Here is a 20,314-nt window from a genome sequence, read left to right on the forward strand (position 1 = left end):
CCCAATGCTCGTAGTGATCTGCAAGTCAGAGACACTAGTTTCATGATCTTCACCAGTTTCACATACTAGTCAATCATCCCCTTATGATAAGTACGCCACTATAAAGCCATGTACACTATTTCGTCTAGCCAAAGAAACAGTGTCATCATCATCATTATTTAATGCTTTCACAACATTACTCCAGCTTAATAGAAGGAAAATATGCACAAATTGGTTCCACAAGACATTTTACAAATTTCTTTCAAGTTCTTATTTCCATACAAATCAACAATGTCCAGACCAGTCAATCAATTAGAAATTTGAAAAAACATAAGAATGGCATTACAATAATGATACAAATTTTCCTTCCTCATGCAGCAAAATTTTCGGCTTACTCACCGCTAAACACAAGGCGCCATGAGAATTTCTCTCCAGATACTATACAATTCCTTCACCTAAACTTGGTTAAATTAGGAACACGATTTATCTGTACAGACACTAACTCGTAGACCAAAATGAGATGTTACTCTCAATGACAGTGCAATGGAACCATCTCTTTGGACCAATACCACCTGAATCCAATGAATTATCTGCAAAAGATGCAAAGTATCTTTGTTTAAGGGTGAAAGGAACATTCATGGATACAACACAAATTTTCTGATAACAACTTGGAACATCATAATCTAATAAACATATAACCAATCAAGGCAAAGTTGACTAAATTTGAGGCTGGTCTCATATGGGAACTTGCCTGCGGTGAAGAATTCGGGCTGGTTGGATGAAGTTCCCAGGGTGATGAATTTGACTGCCAAAAAAACTGAGAAGAAGGCACTTATGATCATCTATACACAGGAACAGGTCTCATATAAGAAACACCAGCACTAACAGTAAGCAAGGGGACCACCTAGCAGGCTCCCAAATGAGCATGCTTTTGTCATCATTCTACCATGAACATCGACTGATTTACAATTTCTGTTGTGTTTTGAAGCAACTGGATTCACTTTAATCATTGATATCAGGAAGTGGCATCTTCCAGTAATTCCATGAATTAAAGTCCTCCTGAAGTAAATTATGCATTAGTGAAGAACAATGACAATTATATACAAAACCAACTGTTCCAGTAGATACGTACTTGCTCATATGAGGACATGGCTGGGAATATGCCATTAACAAGGGAATGTAGAGAGTGATACGACTTTGTATCAACCCTACGGTTCACAGCCACCTCACCCTATTAATGAAAACCATCATGACGATGTTCAGAAGATAGCCAATGAGTACTTACAAATTTCAACATGCCAAATGGTTAGGGAGATGCAAACAATACCTTGGGATTAATAATGAAGATTTTACCCTTTGGAATTCCAACCTTCAGATAGCTGATCTCATCAGTGTCTCTGTTTCCGAAACCAGCATAAAATGGATTGCGATCAGGAGGAAATAATGCACGAATATCCTGGAAAGGGGAAAGAACACAAAAACAATAACAGATTAATATCAAGTGACCTTCAAAATGTGTCCGGGCATAATTACACAGCTACAAGCAGCATAAACAATTAACTTAAGGAAACCTACATTTCATTCTTAAGATATTGCTCAAGTTTTGAATGAATATTTTTGCTTTTACAAGCATAGAAAACATGTAATCTTTAAAAATTAACATTATTATAGAAAAGCATAGGCGGGAATTTTCATGAACAAATCACAAAACAGAACTTAAATTTAAGGTTAAGTTTGATTATAGTGAAACAAACTGTAGTGCATGTATTAGGCACAAGCATCTGACAAAGTACTACTTGGACTTGTGTACATAAAGAATCAGGTGCATGTCCCAAATTTTTTCATCTAGAAAATCAATGTATTTAATTACAAGAATATGAAGGAAAATAATGCATTAACTGAAAAATTATGCATGTCCTTCCACATAAATAAATAACATGGAAGAATTGGATTGAAAAATCAATGTCCAACAGGAAAAAAGAAATCAATGACTCACCTCAAGGCACGCAATCTTGAATTCATGTGGAGCCCTTCTAATAACTGAAAAAAAGGGAAAATCTCTTAAATTATGGAACCAGAACTATATATATAGCATAGGAGATAACCATAGCAGACCTAAATTCAACTCTTCCTGCCACTTCAAAACAGTAAACTCAAATCTCACAAGACAATAATAGCACATGTAGGTCTTATCAGGAATACACCACACAAGGAGAAAAAGAAGCAAGACATGCACTAAGGCACAAATAGTAACATTAGCAAGATATCCAACAATATTTATATAGCTATCCAGTAATTGGACAGTGCAGGTGCAATGTAAGTTAACCTAAGTAGTAAAGGGCACACCCAGATTTGCTATAGTAATAGCAATCTTTTTTTTTCCTCTTTTATGACATTTTCATAGAACCACTAATATTCTATTGACTTTGACTTTCATCTAAAATCGATGTCACTATTATTTGTAAATTTTTATATGAAGCACAGATGCATATTTTTCTATAAAACTACAGTTTCTGCAGTTTACCTGGAGTCAGGAAAGTGCATAACATGCATATGTTTTTAATATTCATGAAGCTTGAACCCCTTTTTCAGCAACATAAATTAAAGAAATTCAATGGAATCTCTACAGGTGCATGCGCATATATGTACATGCCCACACGGTTGGGATGTCTCCCGTCAGAATTCAAGAGTGGAACAGGCATAGCACGAAGGTTATGCAGTTGTTTGGAAGTCAAGCCACACGTAGGGTAACAAAATCACATGATGAACAATACTGAAACAGTGAATGACCACCATAAATGGCACTTACTATTCAAAAAGCATGTGAATCATCATCAACAACACTATAAAAAACAGAAAGGCATATGAAAAGCATGCAAAAAAAATGAACACAGATTAAAGAATACATCAAAGGAACAGAACCGAAGTCTTATGATCTACACCATCCTGATTATGGAATGGTTAGAAATAGAAAATAGCCTTGAATGCCACATAAAGACTCAGAGAACTTTATCTCGCCATCTAGTCTACAAACTAACGGGTACCTTTCAAAACTAAAAAGTAACATCTAGAAACAAGTATCACCTTCTCGAAATAAGGAAGGAAACAACCCATCAGGAGAAATTACAACTGGTCCATCAGGAAGTGCTTTTCCGTCCTGCAGGTTGACATACAAATCTTCAGATTTAGTCATTTTTTCAGTCTTCAAACTTAAAAGTACCTTTATGCGAAAATTATTATTTCAATAAGGAAATAATGAGCAATGGTAGGCATATCAATATCTGTGGATAAAGTATTGATGAAACTGCTTTCTGTACCTGTTTAAGGTTGAAAAGGAATTGCCTTGTCAGATAAGCTTGTGAGATAGCACGAGCACTGAGGAATAGCATTTGATAACCATTTTCCTGCAGCAGAGGAAATTGCACGTGTTGATCATTTTGGTTGGAAATTTCTCATGTCTGCAACAGCAGTAGATGAAGCAGAAGATCATTCAAAAGAATGTGAAAGCAGATATTTATTGCATTCAATACTTAGTTAAAGTGACAAATCTTGATCACAAAAAATAGAAACTTCTCTTAGGTCCAAAAGATTAGCCTTTTACAAATGCAGCAAAGGGCAATGCTAATTCAACATTAGGGTGTCTACCAGACGAGGTAAAAGTCATTTAGGGGGTAAAAGTCATTGAGGGTAGATTTGTAATGAAATCAAAATATGCACAAAAGGGAGGACTCTAATGTGCTATAAGAGTACAATGTGTGCACAAATACAAAAGCCACTAATGGGCAAAATACAATAAGCCACAAAGGGCTAACACAAACCACTCTCAAAGAGGGCAAAAGAGCACAAATATAAAATATATATATTTTATAAATGCTTAAGGTAAACATAATACAAGAGGGAAAAAGGCCCTTTATATAGGTATTTACAAGGCCCTTAGAGCCGTTGGGATCTCCCCAACTGCTAGAAATAGAGCAGTTGGGGAGATCCCAACAACTCTTTGGGCATTTTTCAATAATGCCCTCAAACAAAAAATAAAATTACAAAAAGACTGTTGTGCCCCTAACGGGTACAACCTATTACATGACAATAAAAAGTCAAAAATACCCCTAGGGGGTTTACCTATTACAATGCATAACACACACACACACACACACACACACATATATATATATATATATATATATATATTAACACCCTCCTCAAACTGACGATGAGATCACTGACAGTTTGCCAAGAAGGAAAAAGAACTGAGGCAACGACAAGGCTTTGATGAAGAAATCTGCAAGTTGATATTCTGATGTAACATAAGAAAGCTCAAGAGTATCCTTCAGAAATTCTTCTCAAACATAACATCAGTTCATTTCAATGTACTTTGTTTGTTCGCAGAAGGTGTGGTTGTTAACAATATAGATCACACTCTGTTGTCGCAACACATTTTTAAAGGAGTGGAGATGATGACTCCCATATCTTTGAGCAGACTCCTTAGCCAGACAATTTTAGTTATAGTAGTCATCATTGCTCTAAATCCAGCTTCAATGGAAGACAATGACACTTTTTGTTATTCCTTATATCTCTATGATAAAAGCGAATCACCAAGAGATACATAGTATCCTATATTAGAAATATGATCACTGGGGTTTCCACCCCAATCAGAATTAGTATAAGTAATTAAATAAAGAGATAAAGAAGAGGATACCAAAAGTCTTTTTGTCATTGTCCCTTTAGGTATCTGACAATTCACATGATTGTTGTCATGTGAACAATAGTAAATGCATGTTGAAATTGACTTGCATTGTGAATGACATGTGCTATATCGGGCTTGGTGATGGATAAACACATAAGAGACCCAATCAACTGACGATAAGGAGTGGGATCCTCTAATGGCTATGTCACATGGACTCGCCAAATAGGTTGTCACACCCACCACGTGTCGGCGCGGGTGCTAGTGTGGCACCCGATGCAGTCAATAAACCCTAGGTGCGGTCAACCAGCACCGAGAATTATTTTTGTCCAAAATAGACCCGGTCAACTTTGACTGATACCATTTTGGTCCATTAAAAAAGGGACAGGGCTTGAGAATGGGTAGGGGTACCTCGAGCCCTCCCTCCCATTAAAAATGAAGGGATACTCAAGCCCCATCCCCATTAAAAAAAAGAGTTACCTTGAGCCCTCCCATTAAAAAAAGAAGAGGTACCTCGAGAATGGGTTCCTCGAGCCCACCCCCAATTAAAAAAAGAAGGGGTACCTCGAGTCTCATCCCCATTAAAAAAAAGAAGGGTACCTCGATCCCCCTCCAATTAAAAAAAGGGGTACCTCGAGAAGGGGTAAAGAGGGATCGGGAACGGGTAAAGGGGGTGGTGTTAAAAATTTTATATATATATATATACCCTCTTGCACCCAAGTTTTTTTAAAGTGTTGCATCACCGCACCCGCACTTGCACTCGCACCTATGTGACATAGTCTAATGGAGTTCCATCATTGGCCTTCATTTTTGCATTGATTACATATGGAGTATCCATTGTCTTTTCGTCAGTTAGACTAGATTTTGCAATTATATCTAATGCAAGTTTCATCTAAGAAAGCATATACCCTCTGGGAGAATATGCAACTTCAACCTAAAAATACCTTAGAAAACCAAGATCAAACATATCAAAATTTCTTCTAAGAATGTTTTTAGTTTCTTCAATGTTTTTTTTATCACTTCTAGTGATAATCATATCATCAACATATAATAAGATAATTATATTGTTTCCTGCATTTCTCACAAAAAGAGTCATGTCAATATAACAAGAAACAAACCCATTATCAATAACTCTACTAAATCGGTCATATCAGGCCTTTGGATCTTGTTTAAGACTATATAGAGTCTGTCACACGGACTCGGCTCCAAGGTCGAGGCACCCACGTCAACACGCACCGACAGAGGTGCAGACACGGGTGCGGCTCCGACTCGGTCAACCCGACCCTGGGTGAGGTCAACGCACCCAGGGCCATTTTGGTCTATTTTTTGGAAAAAAATTAAAAAAAAATGGGCTACAGAATTTTAAAAAAAAAAGAAAATCTTGTGGGGGGGGGAGGGCTATAACCCCCCCGGACCCCTGCCCGCTGACCGCGCAGCAGGGAACCCCCCCCCCCCTCCTGTAAGGAAAAAAACCCTGAATCAGGCTTCACAACTCATCACCTGTCCCCTAATGGGCACCACTTTGATAGAGTCTTTATATATATAGCCGAGTCCCCGTGTCCAAAATTTTTGAAATTGCACCGCACCCGTGTCGCACCCGCACCCATGTGACATAGTATAGTCTTTCTAAGTTTAAGGATTTTACCCTTTTCAATGTCAAGTCCAAGCGGAGAGTCCATATAGACTTCTTCACAAAGGTCCCTATTTAAAAACACATTTTTGACATCTGAGTGTTAGATAGGTCATTGTTTGATGAATGCTAAGGCAATCAAGGTCCTAACACTAGTCATCCTAATGACCGGGGCAAAGGTCTCTTCATAGTCAATATCATACTCCTATGAGTACCCTTTAGCAACTAATATAGCTTTATATCTCTCCAAATAGTCATCACTTTTGGTTTTGACTTTGAAAACCCATCTACAGCCAATAGCCTTTTTTTCCACGTTTTGTCTAAGAGAGGGGACCTCTACTATATTGATTTTTTGTCTTTACCATCCAAATCCTTTTGTAATCATATTCAATCTAAGGATGTTATCACTTGTCACAAAAGTCATGGTTACCCAAGTGCCTTAAAATTGTATTTCTTTTCATTTTTTAACCTACTACTACCTACAATCAAGCTAAGAAATACCCGGAATGGATAAGAGCCATGAATGATGAATTTGAAGCCCTTAAGAAATTAAAAACTTGGGAAATAAAAGATCTACCCAAAGCAAAGAAGACCATAGAATGTAGGTGATTTTACAAAGTTAAAACCATGAGTGACGAGACCTTAGAAAGTTATAAAGCTAGATTAGTAGCAAAAGGTTATTAACAAGAATATGGAATATATTACTGAAACCATTGTCTCGATAGCTAGGATGACCTTTGTTAGGACCCTCATAGTTGTAGTTGTTGTCCAAGGTTGGGTCATTTATCAAATGAATGTAAAGAATGTCGTTTTAAATGGGGATTTAAAAGAAGTCTATATCAATCCACCTCCTGGATTCGAGATTCCATCTAAAAAGGTTCTTCATTTGAGGAAAGCTTTATATGATTTAAAACAAGCACCAAAGGCCTGATATAATAGATTTAGTTTTGTTATGACTACAGTTAGTTTTAAATCTTATTATACTGACATTGCTATGTTTATTAAGAAATTTGATACAAGTATAATCATCTTCTCTATGTTGATAACAAACCGGGAGTTAATCATATTAAGAATATTCTTAAAAAACATTTTAAGATGACCGACCTTGGATTTTTGAAATTTTTTCTAGGTATAGAGGTAGCTTATTCTCCCCGAGGATACTTGCTGACTCAAACCAAGTTTATTGGCAGGTCAAGGATCACTGATGAAAAGAGGGTTGATACTCTAGAAGTTATCAATGCCAAGATGATAAATCACCTTTGGAAGATCCCATTCCTTATCGCCAAATGATTGGTGTTGACTTATCTAATTACGTCTAGTCCTAATATTGCTCATACAGTCCATACTACAAGCTAGTTTCAACACTCTCATCACAGTTCACATGAGTTATGAGGATCATTAGATATTTACAAAATTTATTTTCTAAGGGTCTTTTATTGTCTTCTCAACATCTCTTGAATTAATTGCATACTCTGATTCAGATTGGGGAGGAGATCCTAATGGAAAACATTCAACTACTGGTTTATGTGTTTTCTTAAGTGACCCAGTGTTGTCTTGGAAGTGCAAGCAGCAGAAAGTATCTTTGTCATCTACTGAAGTTGAGTACCATGTTATGGCAACCACAACATCATAGATTGTATATCTTAGAAGGTTGCTTAAAGATATGGGGGTTCCCTTGCAAGCACCCTCAAGATTCAGTTGTGACAACAAAAGTGCATATACATAGATGGCAACCATATATTTCACGAAATGACTAAGCACATTGAAATGGATTGTCAATATGTGAATGAAGAATTTTTTAAGAAAACCATCACTTTACCCTACATCACTTTTGAATTTCAATTGGCCGACTTTTTCACCAAGGTATTACCGTCACCTAGATTTCACTTTCTTCTAGACAAACTTTCGGTGTTTACACCGTAAGTTTGAGAGAGAGTATTAACCTATGTGTATTTGTATATATATTATGTATGTAATAGGAAATACCAATTAGGAGTATTTTGGTCATTTCCATATTGTAATAGGGATCGCCTATAGGGGCATTTTTGCAAAACTATTTTTATGATTTTTATTATTTTTATTTTTGTATATTATAGTTATTGGGACAGCCCAACTAACCGTTGGGCTAGTCCCAACGACTAGTCCCAATGCTAGTCCAACTAGTTGTTGCTAGTTGGACTAGTCGTTGCTAGTTGGACTAGCCCCTTTGTATCTTCTTTGGCTCTATATAAGGGGATCTTTCCCCATGTAGTATGTTTTTCTAAGCATTCTTCACCTTAACAATATCCTCTTTGGCTCATTGTGAATTTGTATTTTGCCCATAAGTGGCACTTTGTGTTTTTACTCTTGTAAGTCCTTAAAGGCATTATCTTGTACTCTTTTCTTGTTTCATTACAAAATGAAGCATACTCATTCTTCAAAGGAATGTTCACCCAAAAGGATCTTGTAAGACTATTTCTTGCAAGAAAATATTAGATCCACCAAGCAAGGTGACATGAGTGTCTAAGACTACTATAGTGCCTTATCCCCTGTATGGGATGAGCTATCACTTCTTGAGCTTCAATGGGAAGGAACCACCATTGAACTTAGGCAAAAGCAAATGGAAAAAGAATATTTTTTCTAATTTCTTAATGGTTTTCGTTCAGAGTTCAAGCAAGTACGAGCTTCTCTTCCACAAAGATCCTCCCCTATTCGAATAAATGAAGTGCTTGCCGATGTTTGTCAAGAGGAAATTCATCTCGGTATGACCAAGGGAGGAGATAATGTTTTGCCGGTCGCTAGACCCGACAATAATGTAAAGACCTACAAGCCTCCACACTTTGGGAGGCAAAACAACAAAGAGCTGAAGAGGAATATTTGCCATTATTACAACGAACTAAGTTATGTTACCGGGACACGACAAAACAGGCTACGTACCCGTGTCGACACGGTCCGACACGCATACGGATATCGGGTGTGGCACGGGTACGTGGGCCTATGGCACACAAAACCCACACTCTCGCTTTTTTTGTTTGTTTTTCTTCTTTTTTTCCTATCAAACCTCCCCCCTTCCAACCCTCGACAGAAGGAGGGGAGAATAAGAAGAAGAGAGAGAGAGAGAGATTGAGATTTTCGACGAAAGGAAAGAGGAAAGACAGAGAGAGAGGTACCTACCTCCTCCTCCTCCATCTTATTCGTCTTCTTCACCTCCTTGTTCTCCTTTGTACCCAGAGAGAGATAATTGGATCGGTCTTCTTCGTCGTCTTCTCCTCATTCTCCTTCGTGGAGAGAGAGAGAGAGAGAGAGAGACAGTGGGGAAGTGGGTTACGAGGTACCCTTTTCCTTTATAAAAAAAATATTTTATTCCCCCTCCTATTTTTTGAAAATTACACATATAGACCTTATTTTTTAAATTTTCATTCCCCTCCCCTTTTTTCCAAAAAATTACACATATAGACCTTAATATGGATCCACGTGTGATCCAGAGTCCAGACCTAAACCTTTATATATATATATATATATATATATATATATATATATATATATATATATATATATATATATATATATATAGTTGTGTCCCCATACCCTCTGTTTTTTAAATTGACATGTCATACCCTCCGTACTGTACCCATACCCGCACCGTACCCATACCCGTACCCAGGTGACATAGGAACCAAGGCATATCAAATCGGCATGTCCAAAACTAAAGAACAAGATGGCTTCAGTTGAAGATTCCTCATACAAAACAAACAATGAGAAGCAAAAAAGGAGAACTCAAAGATTTGTCCATTGCTCAATTAGCCGAGGCACTTCAATTTTTCAAGTCATCATCTTCTACATCCGGTGCCGCAATTGCATCATCCTCTCTTCCGGGTATGTCTTTTAGGATTGTTGATTCGGGGGCCTCTTTTCACATGACTCTTCATGCATCTCTTCTCTCTGATATATGCACTCATTCAAACTTGTCACGTGTTTCAACCGCCAATGGAAACCTCTCTAAAAGTTCAAAGTGTTGAGACTTTAGAAAAAAAATTTAAAAATTCTCAAAAAAAATTTGTTCCAAAAGTTAAAGTTGTTCCCAAATTGAATTTATAAACTTATTTTCAGTTTCACAAATTTCCGGCCATAGATGTGAAATCTCCTTCTCATCTAAGTGTTGCTTCGTGCAAGATATTCAGTCAAGGAAGCTAACGGAGCAAGGCCATAAGAGAGGAGATCCTTGCTTTTTTGTCTCTTCTTTTCAAATCATTTTGTAACTATGTTCAAGATAAAGATATTATAACTTTGCACAAAAGACTTGTACATCCAAGCTTATAAAAAATGTATTATTTTCCTTTTATGGGAAAACTTTGAAATGAAAAAGATATTACATGCAAAGATTTTATTCTTGGAAAGATGAAGTCTATTCCTTTTCCAAATAAAACTTTTGTATCCAAAAGACCTTTTTAATTAGTGCATTCAGATGTATGGAGACCTTCTCTAGTTATGTCTAAAGGTGGTTACTCATGTTATGTTGTGCTTATTGATGACTTTACTAGATATGTGTGGATCTACTTTCTTAGATTTAAATTGGATGTATTCTCATTTTTTTTTTTTTTACACGCTTGTTAAGAACCAATTCCAAAGCAACATCTTTACCTTTAGATATGATTTCGGAGGAGAATATATGTCAAAATATTTTCAAGAATATTTAAAATAAAATAAAAAATTTCATTGAAGGTCATGTCCTAAAACCAAGGTTGTAAGTATTGTATCGTTACCCGTATTGATCGGGCCCAAATTAAGACCGTACTGCATCATATTGTAAAATACCATAAATTTTTAATAAATAATTTTCAAAAAATAAAAAAAATAGCAAAAATTCTAAAAAATCATATCACATGAAACAATGATGAATTGCATAAAATACAACCATAAAATCACATATGATGCATTTATGTCTCTATGAGATGCATAAGACATCATGAAACATCAACTAATATAAAATCATAGATAATATTACATGCATATCTCATAAGAACAATGCAAAAAATTAAATATCTTGCAATTAAGAACATAGTTTTTTAAAACATATTATATAAAACCTCAATAATCATAATCATCTTCATCATCATTATCTTCTTCTTCTTCTTTTTCTCCTGCTTCGAAGATGTGATGTAACAACAAAAGTGTCATCTACATCGCAAGCAGCCACACCTTCCAAGAGCAAACAAATCACATAGGAATGGATTGTCATTATGTACAAGAAGAATATTTGAAAAGGACAATTGAGTTGTCGTATCTGACTTCAAAATGTCAACTAGCAGATTTTTTCACTAAAGCTCTTATGTCACCTCACTTTATTTTTCTTCTTATCAAACTTTTGGTTATCATACCATAAGTTTGAGGAGTGTTAAATTATAGTGTATATGTTTATATATATATATATATATATATATATATATATATATATATATATATATATATATATATATATATATATATATATATATATATATATATACATACATGTGTGTAATCCTTTTGGTTTGTAATAGGTTACACCCTCTAGGGGCAATTTGGTATTTTGTATGATCAGCTCCTGCCCATTAGGGGCAGATTTAACATTTTTATTTTTTTATTTTTATTTTCCTTTTGTCTTTCATTTTTTCTGTATTTGGGCTTTATGGTCATTTGACCATCTAGCCATTGGGAGCTCCCAAACGGCTATATGGGCTCTCTTTAGCCCTTGTGTGGTCCTGGGTCTATATAAGGGACCTCTTGTCCCTCTCTTATGTATGCTTTTTCTTAAGCATGTTATGAATAAAGCTTATATATTTTGTATGTGCGTGTGCTCTCTTGAGTAACATTTGTGAGTACTTGTGGTGTGTGCCATTGTGGCCATTTGTATTTGCCAATTAGTGGCTTACTTATTATCTCATTAACATTGTGTTTGTGATCGTGATTCAAAGAGCTCATTACTACAAGAGTTCATTACACCATGACCATGCATAAACCTTAACAAGCTTATCACAAATCTATCCACCTTACAAATTTTTAAAATGACATGGCAAATTAACACATCAATTAACATTAACATGGGCATTTTGGTAATTTTATATACTCTGAATTTCAAAGTACAAGCTAATAAATGTACCATTGCTCTCTCCCCTAGGTTGCTTGGAAATTATCAACTTTGTTGGGTTAAATCATAAAGGATAGCTACTATTTGTATAACTGATAATTTGAAACCTACATATATAAACATGGATTATAATTGATAAAACATGATATGCACTGTGCCTACCATTTTCATATATTAATTCATGAATACTGGTCGCTCGTGCTTGTTTTGAACTTGTGCATATGCATGCTCAAATTGGTATCGTTTTTTTCTTTTGTTTTGAAGCAAGGAAACACAACAATCAGTACATTAACATGGCAAATTAATACATCAATTAACATTAACATGAGCATTTTGGTAATTTTATATACTCTGAATTTCAAAGTACAACTAATAAATGTACCATTGCTCTCTCCCCTAGGTTGCTTGGAAATTATAAACTTTGTTGGGTTAAATCATAAAGGATAGCTACAATTTGTATAACTGGTAATTTCAAACCTAGAGATATAAACATGGATGAAAATTGATAAACATGATATGAAGTGTGCCTACCATTTTCATGTATTAATTCATGAATACTGATCGCTCGTGCTTGTTTTGAACTTGTGCATATGCATGCTCAAATTGGTATCGCTCTTTTCTTTTGTTTTGAAGAAAGGAAACACAACAATCGGTACTAAAACTAAAGTGGGATGAACAAAAAAAAACTGATGACTGGAGGCCCCCACAAGGAGGGGAAAAAAAGTACACAAAATTATGCTGCAGAAATAGATGTGAAACTGATTTTGATGAACCAATCCAAGACAAAAATTTGTATTATTCTTTACACAACCATGCATGTTTTTGCATATTAGTGTGACACATTGTTTGCAGTTGTCACTTGTCATATGCATATATGCAAAATTGATCAAAGTCAGACAAATCATAATCTTCTGCGGAAATTTTCATTTTCATAGTTTAGCTAGGTTCCTGTTGGCCAGTATCTAGGTTAGGCTAAGACCATCACCTATTCCATGCAAGTGTTTTCCTTAACAGAACACACAACATATATATATATAGGTTTAATAGTCAGTGCTATTGAAGGCATGAAACTATTGAGTATAAATCACCTTTTACTCATGTGTAGATTTTTTTTGTAGAAAGGACCTTGTGGATGTGATCTACAAGGTTTGTTTTAATAGAAAATATAGACACCTAAATCATTCAAGGTATTTTCTCGGTGAGGGTATTTCTCGGAGAGATTTCCAAAAGTTGAAAAATCTCGGGAGTTTTAAAAATACAAAAAATATGAAAAATAATAGGAAATATAAGAAAATAGTATGGATTCTTGGAAAAAAAATAAGGAAATAACTTTTAAAAGCTTTTAAAATACAAAAAGAAACCAAAAAGTACAAAATTTGGGCTTAGAATATATAAAATAAGATATTTTTTACAAAAATATTGCTACAATATTGTGATATTTTTGTTGGTGATATTTTGAAAATATCGCAATATCTTTGTTGATATACCAGCTGACCTGGATGTGCCAATAATATCGTGATATTTTCAAAATATCGACAATATTGGTGACACTAATAGAAAATGAGTTTTGAATTGTGTGCGTGTGACATGTAAGCAGGTCTTTTAAGGGAATCAAAAACATGGTTGCCAGTTGAGGAAGCGGGAAGCTAGGTACTTTCAAAATTTTAGGAAGCGGGAAGCGTGGGACCACTTAGGAGCGAATCGGGAAGCGACCTAGGAAGCGACCTAGGAAACGAGGGGGAAGCGAAAAAAATACAAAAAAAAAATTGAAAAAATGGGGGAAGCGTGGGGGAAGCGTGGTGGAAGCGCGGGGAAGTGTGCTTCCCATTAAAGGGAAGTGTGTTTCCCATTAAAGGGAAGCGTGCTTCCCATAAAAAGGGCGCTTCCTTGGGCGTTTCGGAAGTGCAACGTTCCACGCTTCCGAAGCGCGCTTCCCCACTTACCTAGGCGCTTCCGGTAACTCTAATCAAAAACCAGTGGCCCACAACGCAGTAAAATTGCATGACTCAAAAAATCATATTTTTAGATCAAAACAACAAGATCCAAGGTTTGATACTGAGCAAACAAACTATGTTGAACACGTCTATGTAGTCAGATTGAGTTGATAAAGATGCTTTTAAAGGTTTCCAAGCCATATCTCCTCTACCTGTTTAATTCAACATCCTCATAACCCTACAAGATTAACTTCTCAAAAACAATGCGGACCACAAGAATATTAACTTCTCAATAATAATATGAACTGTATTCTAATTGTGTCAATCGCTAACAAACAGAGTACAATTATTTGATGGAACATCCCTTATCCTACAGAACAAATGCCCATGGTTATTTCATAAAGTGCAATATTTGATAAAGGTGTTTTGGATACAAATAGCCCCAGGACAATTTCCGAAAATCACAGACAGGGCATTTTCCAACAAGAACATGATTTCTGCTAGTCGGCATGCAAATGTGTGTGTAAGATTCCATTTCAAAATATAGCAACAAATTTACTGCATTTCCAATCAAATGCCTCACAATCAGCTTTCTTGTGACTTTCACGAGAACTCAATTCACTACATCCCAAATCAACAATCCTATTTACACCATGGCACATCACTGTGCATTTTGAACCTATGGTTGCTTCATTAACCAAAACCAAATAACACCTTGCCTATTTACAAACATTTTTTTAACGCTATTTACAAGCATTTGGAAATGAAAATCTAGGAGAGGAAAATATGGAGTGCCACCTACCTTTATTGCTGAAAATAGATGTGCTACACCTAAATGTGACCAGTCTTTCCCAACCAAAGGCATGAACTGTCCAAGAACATCTGATCTGCACAAGAAGATTGAAAGATTGGTTCAAAAAATGTAAAACAAGTTTCAAAAATTTTCTTAAACTTACTATAAAAGGAAAAATCTTTAAAAGAGAACTATTCTTGAATTCAAAATTTGAACTGCACAAGAAGCAGTTTTTTTCAGCATCAAATTACATGCACAAGCATATATATATATATATATATATAGAGAGAGAGAGAGAGAGACAGACAGAAAGCTGATTATGCAAATCAACATTCCATTTCAGTGGAAACAAAAGTTACAAAGCTACTTTGACAACTAGCTAATTTTATCAACTTGTTCAATTATCAACAACTGCATACTGTCTAAGATGATTTGTGAATCAAAAGAATCTAAAAGAATACAGGGAAAACAGCTTGTAGTGGCCAATATCCCAACTCATTTTTCTTGATAGATTAGCACTGAACTTTGTCACTGATATTTATACAATTAAAATACCCTTCTTAAGTCAAATATGTTGTTGATAATGATTAATATTACAAGCATGCAATCGCCAGAACTTCCAAATATATGCAAAATAAGCAGGTCAAATGCATCCAAAATAGCTCTGGAATTAGAGTAACATATATCTTACAAAACTTATAAGACACATCTTCCTGCGTGTTCTCAGAAATGTGCTTTTTATTATTTTTCAAAAGTATGCCTCTACTAGCAGCCTTCTGCTAATATCTTGGTATTTGAACTTATTAACTATCTAAGAAAACAATAGACAGCCTTAATTCTCAGAATAAGGAGCAATGCAAGAATTGAAGTTTATGTGTCCCTCACACCTGCAGTTACAGACATCACTGCCACCAACAAGAAGCTGTCACCACTAAATGATTGCACATAAGAACTTACTTAGTGATTGTTCCATCAACATCCGAGATGACTATCCTTGTGTTCCATTTCCACAGATAAATTCTAGCATCAACCTGCTCAATAAAAAACTATATGCAGTCATACCAGGACATAGAAACTCAACAGACTAGTTAAAGAGATATTCTTAAGTAAAACAGAGACCTGCTGCCTCCCAAGCATAGCAGTTGAAAATGTAAAAGTTACTATGTTCTGTCCTTCTTTTAGATTCAGTGATGCCAACTGTTCAGACGTTGGAATAATTGTTTGGACCTTTTTAGTAGCTCTTACATGCATGCTTTTCTCCCCTGGTGTACCAAGCTTGATCTCAAGAGATTTGCTAACATTATCACTCAAGCTACCACTTGGAAGCGATCGAGTAGTGGCGAGTGGTTTTGATTTTTTCAAACTAAATGGCCAGAATCTCCAGCTTCCACCTGAGGGAACAATCGCAGAAGATGGGTAATTTTCACGTGTCTTTTCAACTCGCTCCACAGCAATCATGCCCTTAGGTTCCAAAGTTTTTTCATGTCCAAATGAAACCATGCCCAGAACAATAGGTGCTGCAGCATCCCATGGAAAATATTGACCATTGATCCGTACTATAAGCTTATCATTCTTCACAATTGACAGACCTAAAGCACTGAATTTCTCGAAAGAAACTTTCTCAGCATCAAATGCCTTTGAAGCAGCCTCAACCCCCATGCCTTCAGACAGCAGATGTTTACAAAGCGATATTTCTGCATAGTTGCAGACAAACACATACTAATAAACATGAAATGTAATAACTTTTCCCCAAATTAAAAAAGGAAAAAAAAAGAATATTGGAAATAACATATGAGGACCTAATCAAATTGTATCACCCAATAACAGGATGTAAGGAACTAAGCAAATATTACCACCCAAAATCAGTAACAGTTCGATTATTGTACCAGAAACAGTTAGGAAACAAAAGGGCATTTTGTAAATGTGTTCCATATCAAAGGTAGAAAATACGATCTTACCAACAGCTAAGACTCGTTCGGATTCCACTGCAGCTTGGGTTTCACAAACAGAACTATCAACCTCAGGCATGCACTGCTCTGGCTCCATTTCATTTTGAGAGGCAACTGTATGTTCTGAAGGGCTTTGGAAATCCTGCCTAAGCATTCCCATCTTCAAGAGTTCATAATTTGAAGTCAGCGAATGGCTGAGAGTCTGATTGTGAAAGCTTTCCAGGTCAGAGATGCCAGATCTGATAACGGGTAAAGATTTGGAAAATGGTTCAGCATCACTATAATGCTGGCGAACTTTTGGAATACTAATTGGTTTTGATCTCTTCCTGGCTTCCACAGACGTGCTATCATAGGTATCATGTAATGATTCCTGAGTGTAATTTGCTGCGCCTGGGCCTGTTAGAGGAGAAGACTGAGATTCAAACGTAATCTCTGAAGACAAAGATGATTCATGGTGTATCCTGTCCGATTTGGTCTGCTGCTCCTGAATACCATCAATAGCATGCACTGTCATGTTTTCCCCATCAATAACAGCATCTTCAGAGGATGATGCTCGAAAATGGATATCGTCATCTGAAAAGCTCAAATTACCGCTAAGCAGGCTATCCTCAAGCCAATGACAGCCTTCCATGTGGCCTGATTCCACTGCACCTAGACCATCATTACCAGGTTTTGTGGGACAAGTAGCAGAGGTGTCCTCTTCAACATTACCACATATTTCCAATTCATGGTTGCCCACGTTGGAATGGCTATGATGGGACAAAGTGGTTACAGTTGAGGCTGCTTCTTGGTCTGATAGTTGCTGGATTATCTGAACATTAATATGATATTCTAGACTGGCATCACCATCTGAGATCACCTCTGAAAATTTTCCTTCATAAAGAACCTTGGCATCCCTAAAAGGGTCAGGGGAATTGCGGCTATCATCTACAACTTCGGCTTGGTTTTCAAAACTCTGCACTGATTCCACGTGAGAGGCCCTCTCCCCTGTGACCACCTCTTCAACCACATTCACCACAAATTTTTCATCGTCTGAAACATCATCAATTTGAAATACTTCTACATGTTCATTATGGGCTGCATCATCTTCTAACAAGTGTTCGGTCCCATTATCATCGATCAATTCATCCAAACTGTAACTTTGTGAGACCGGATCCTTGGAGGAATGTTCTTTCCCTGTTACAACATCATGTTCATCAATATCACATGAGCGTTCGTTTCCATTCAATTTCAAAGTCGAAGAATCTGTATTTTCTTCTTCAGCGTGTATAACCAATTTGGGCAACGAAGTAGGTTCATTAACAAGCTCAGTTGTCTCACATAGCACCTCAGTGTGAATTTCAACCACTTCTGTGCAACCTTCCTGAGGGGAATCCCGCTCGATAACCTCATCTTTGCAATTCTCAAAATTAGCATTCCCAACTCCGGATTCAAAACCAGATGATGTCAGAGTACTACCATCTTTTAACTCCCACTCATTAGAATTTTCAGCCGCTGAAAGGACCCGTGTGTCGTCTTCAATATATTCTCTCCCACCTGAATTCAAACATCCTGAATCTACAACCATCTGAGACATTTGCAACTCCTCACCAATGTCAAAACAATTGGTTCCTAGCGTTTCCTGTTCAGCATTTCCTGATAAAGCAGAGCCAGTTTCCTGTAACAAACGTGAATTTTCGAAACCAGGCAACTCCAATTCGGCATTCATTCCTGCAACTGAATCATCTTCCAGCACAGAAGGATTATCCTGACCAGAATTCTCCAAATTCAAAACACCAACATCACGATTTTCATCTATTGTTTCATTGCTACCTAAACCAGGATTATCTTTACGATTAGCCACGCGAGAGGAAGAAGACGACAATGAATATTTAGTGGTGGTATCTTCCTTCACGCGATCGGAGAGGTTCGTCGACCATTTCACTTCGAGAAGATCCGCTGCGATTTCCGCCCTCTCCAGCGAGCTGAACCTTTCGACGCCATTGTCGTCCCTCCTCTCCCCCTTCATCGACCTCCGCCCGAACATGAGCCCCAGAATTCGCGACCGTTTCGAGTTGGTCCTCACGACTATCTTCCCACTGCTCTCATCGATCGTTGTCCTCACCGGATTCGTGCATTCTTCATCCAGTTTGGGTCCACGGTGACTGTCCAAATCCTCCGTCTCACCACCACCATTCTTCCTCCGCTTCCCATCCTCCGTGTCCTCGCCAGAGGACGGCGCGCTCGGTGCCCCATCGTCGTCGTCGTGATCGACCTCCGTGAGGAAATAGGCCTCGCCCTTGTGATCGAGGAACATGTGGAACCCGGCCTCGGCGCCATTGACGCCGATGGTGACCAGCTTCTCCCGCCGCTTCAGCACCCCCTGAAACTTGCCGAACTTCACGTACCAAGGCGTCGATTTGAAGGTTCCGTCCTGCTGCTGCACCACGATGATGTCAACGGCGCCACCAAATGGATGGAATGGCCCGGCGACGGTGTAGACTCCCTTCGTTATGTAGCTTCCCAGCCGCTCCACGGCGTTCATCTTCCCGATCGCCCGGGCAGCGGAAAAGCCGCAATTCTGCTACCCCGATCAGATTTCTTCTTCAATTCTGAGATGAACCCAATTGTTGGTGACGGCGAATTGGGTTCCTCCCGATTAAATCGATCGATTTTGGAGATACCAACTTCAAAAGGATTGGATTTTGATGCCGAACGACGTCCAAAAACGCTTATTTGCAGATGGCCATCAAATGAAAATCAACGTAAACGTACAAAGCTTACATAGAAAAGGAAACAACATAATAAACCAATCACCCAATTGAGGATTCACAAATAAGAGAGAGAGAGAAGGACAACGATGGAATGGGGGGATATTCCAATGGGTGCAGGGAATGTGCTTGCGTTTATTGTTACTTGAGAGAGAGAGAGAGGGGGGGAGGGGGTAAAAATAAAATATTTTGAAGATGGTTTTATTATTGGTTTTGAAGGTTTTTATTGAGTGATGGTTAAAGGGAGGTTTGAGCTGGACCGAAGTGTCCCGGCGAAATGGCTGGTGCCAGCTTTTGCACCTGTTGTCTGGTTGTTGGCTGTTGCTTGGAAAGTTGAAACTCTGAACTCATAAAGACCCTTTGCTTTTATCACCTCTGATTTGCTCTTAGTTTTTGCTTTGTCATGTTTTCAATTAAATGCCTTCGTTGCTGTTAGGTGGGGAGAGCAAACAAACATTCCCCGGCCTTGCACGACTTGCCCAAGTGGTACAC

General features: G+C 37.3%; 1 protein-coding gene across 2 annotated transcripts; it reads right to left on the bottom strand.

Moving 5' to 3' along the window:
* Positions 1-226: 226 nt before the first annotated feature.
* On the bottom strand, positions 227-19,726 carry LOC149846791 (phosphatidate phosphatase PAH2-like). Of its 2 annotated transcripts, XM_089998154.1 has the most exons (11): positions 17,082-19,726; positions 16,243-16,817; positions 16,081-16,154; positions 15,133-15,217; positions 3,297-3,383; positions 3,064-3,136; positions 1,976-2,019; positions 1,307-1,435; positions 1,112-1,210; positions 731-1,038; positions 227-569 (listed from the first exon to the last, which is right to left on the bottom strand). In XM_089998154.1, the coding sequence occupies exons 1-10, from the start codon at positions 19,594-19,596 to the stop codon at positions 982-984; spliced, it is 3,738 nt and encodes a 1,245-aa protein (XP_089854280.1). In that variant the 5' UTR covers positions 19,597-19,726; the 3' UTR covers positions 227-569; positions 731-981. The 2 variants fall into 2 exon arrangements, with proteins under 2 accessions (XP_089854280.1, XP_089854281.1); XM_089998155.1 differs by lacking the exons at positions 227-569; positions 731-1,038; positions 1,112-1,210; ... (1 more) ...; positions 1,976-2,019; positions 3,064-3,136 and having other exon boundaries at positions 3,331-3,437.
* Between the last annotated feature and the right edge of the window lie 588 nt (positions 19,727-20,314).

The sequence above is a fragment of the Nuphar pumila genome, chromosome 2 (genome assembly GCF_984573655.1).
Source record: "Nuphar pumila chromosome 2, dmNupPumi1.hap1.1, whole genome shotgun sequence".
Taxonomy (NCBI): domain Eukaryota; kingdom Viridiplantae; phylum Streptophyta; class Magnoliopsida; order Nymphaeales; family Nymphaeaceae; genus Nuphar; species Nuphar pumila.

Coding starts and splice junctions, on each gene's coding strand:
- LOC149846791 (XM_089998154.1), bottom strand. CDS start 19,596: ATGAACGCCGTGGAGCGGCTGGGAAGCTACATAACGAAGGGAGTCTAC. Junction 16,818..17,081: donor CGAACGAGTCTTAGCTGTTG/GTAAGATCGTAT, acceptor GCAACTATGCAG/AAATATCGCTTTGTAAACAT. Junction 1,039..1,111: donor CCATGTCCTCATATGAGCAA/GTACGTATCTAC, acceptor AATTTACTTCAG/GAGGACTTTAATTCATGGAA.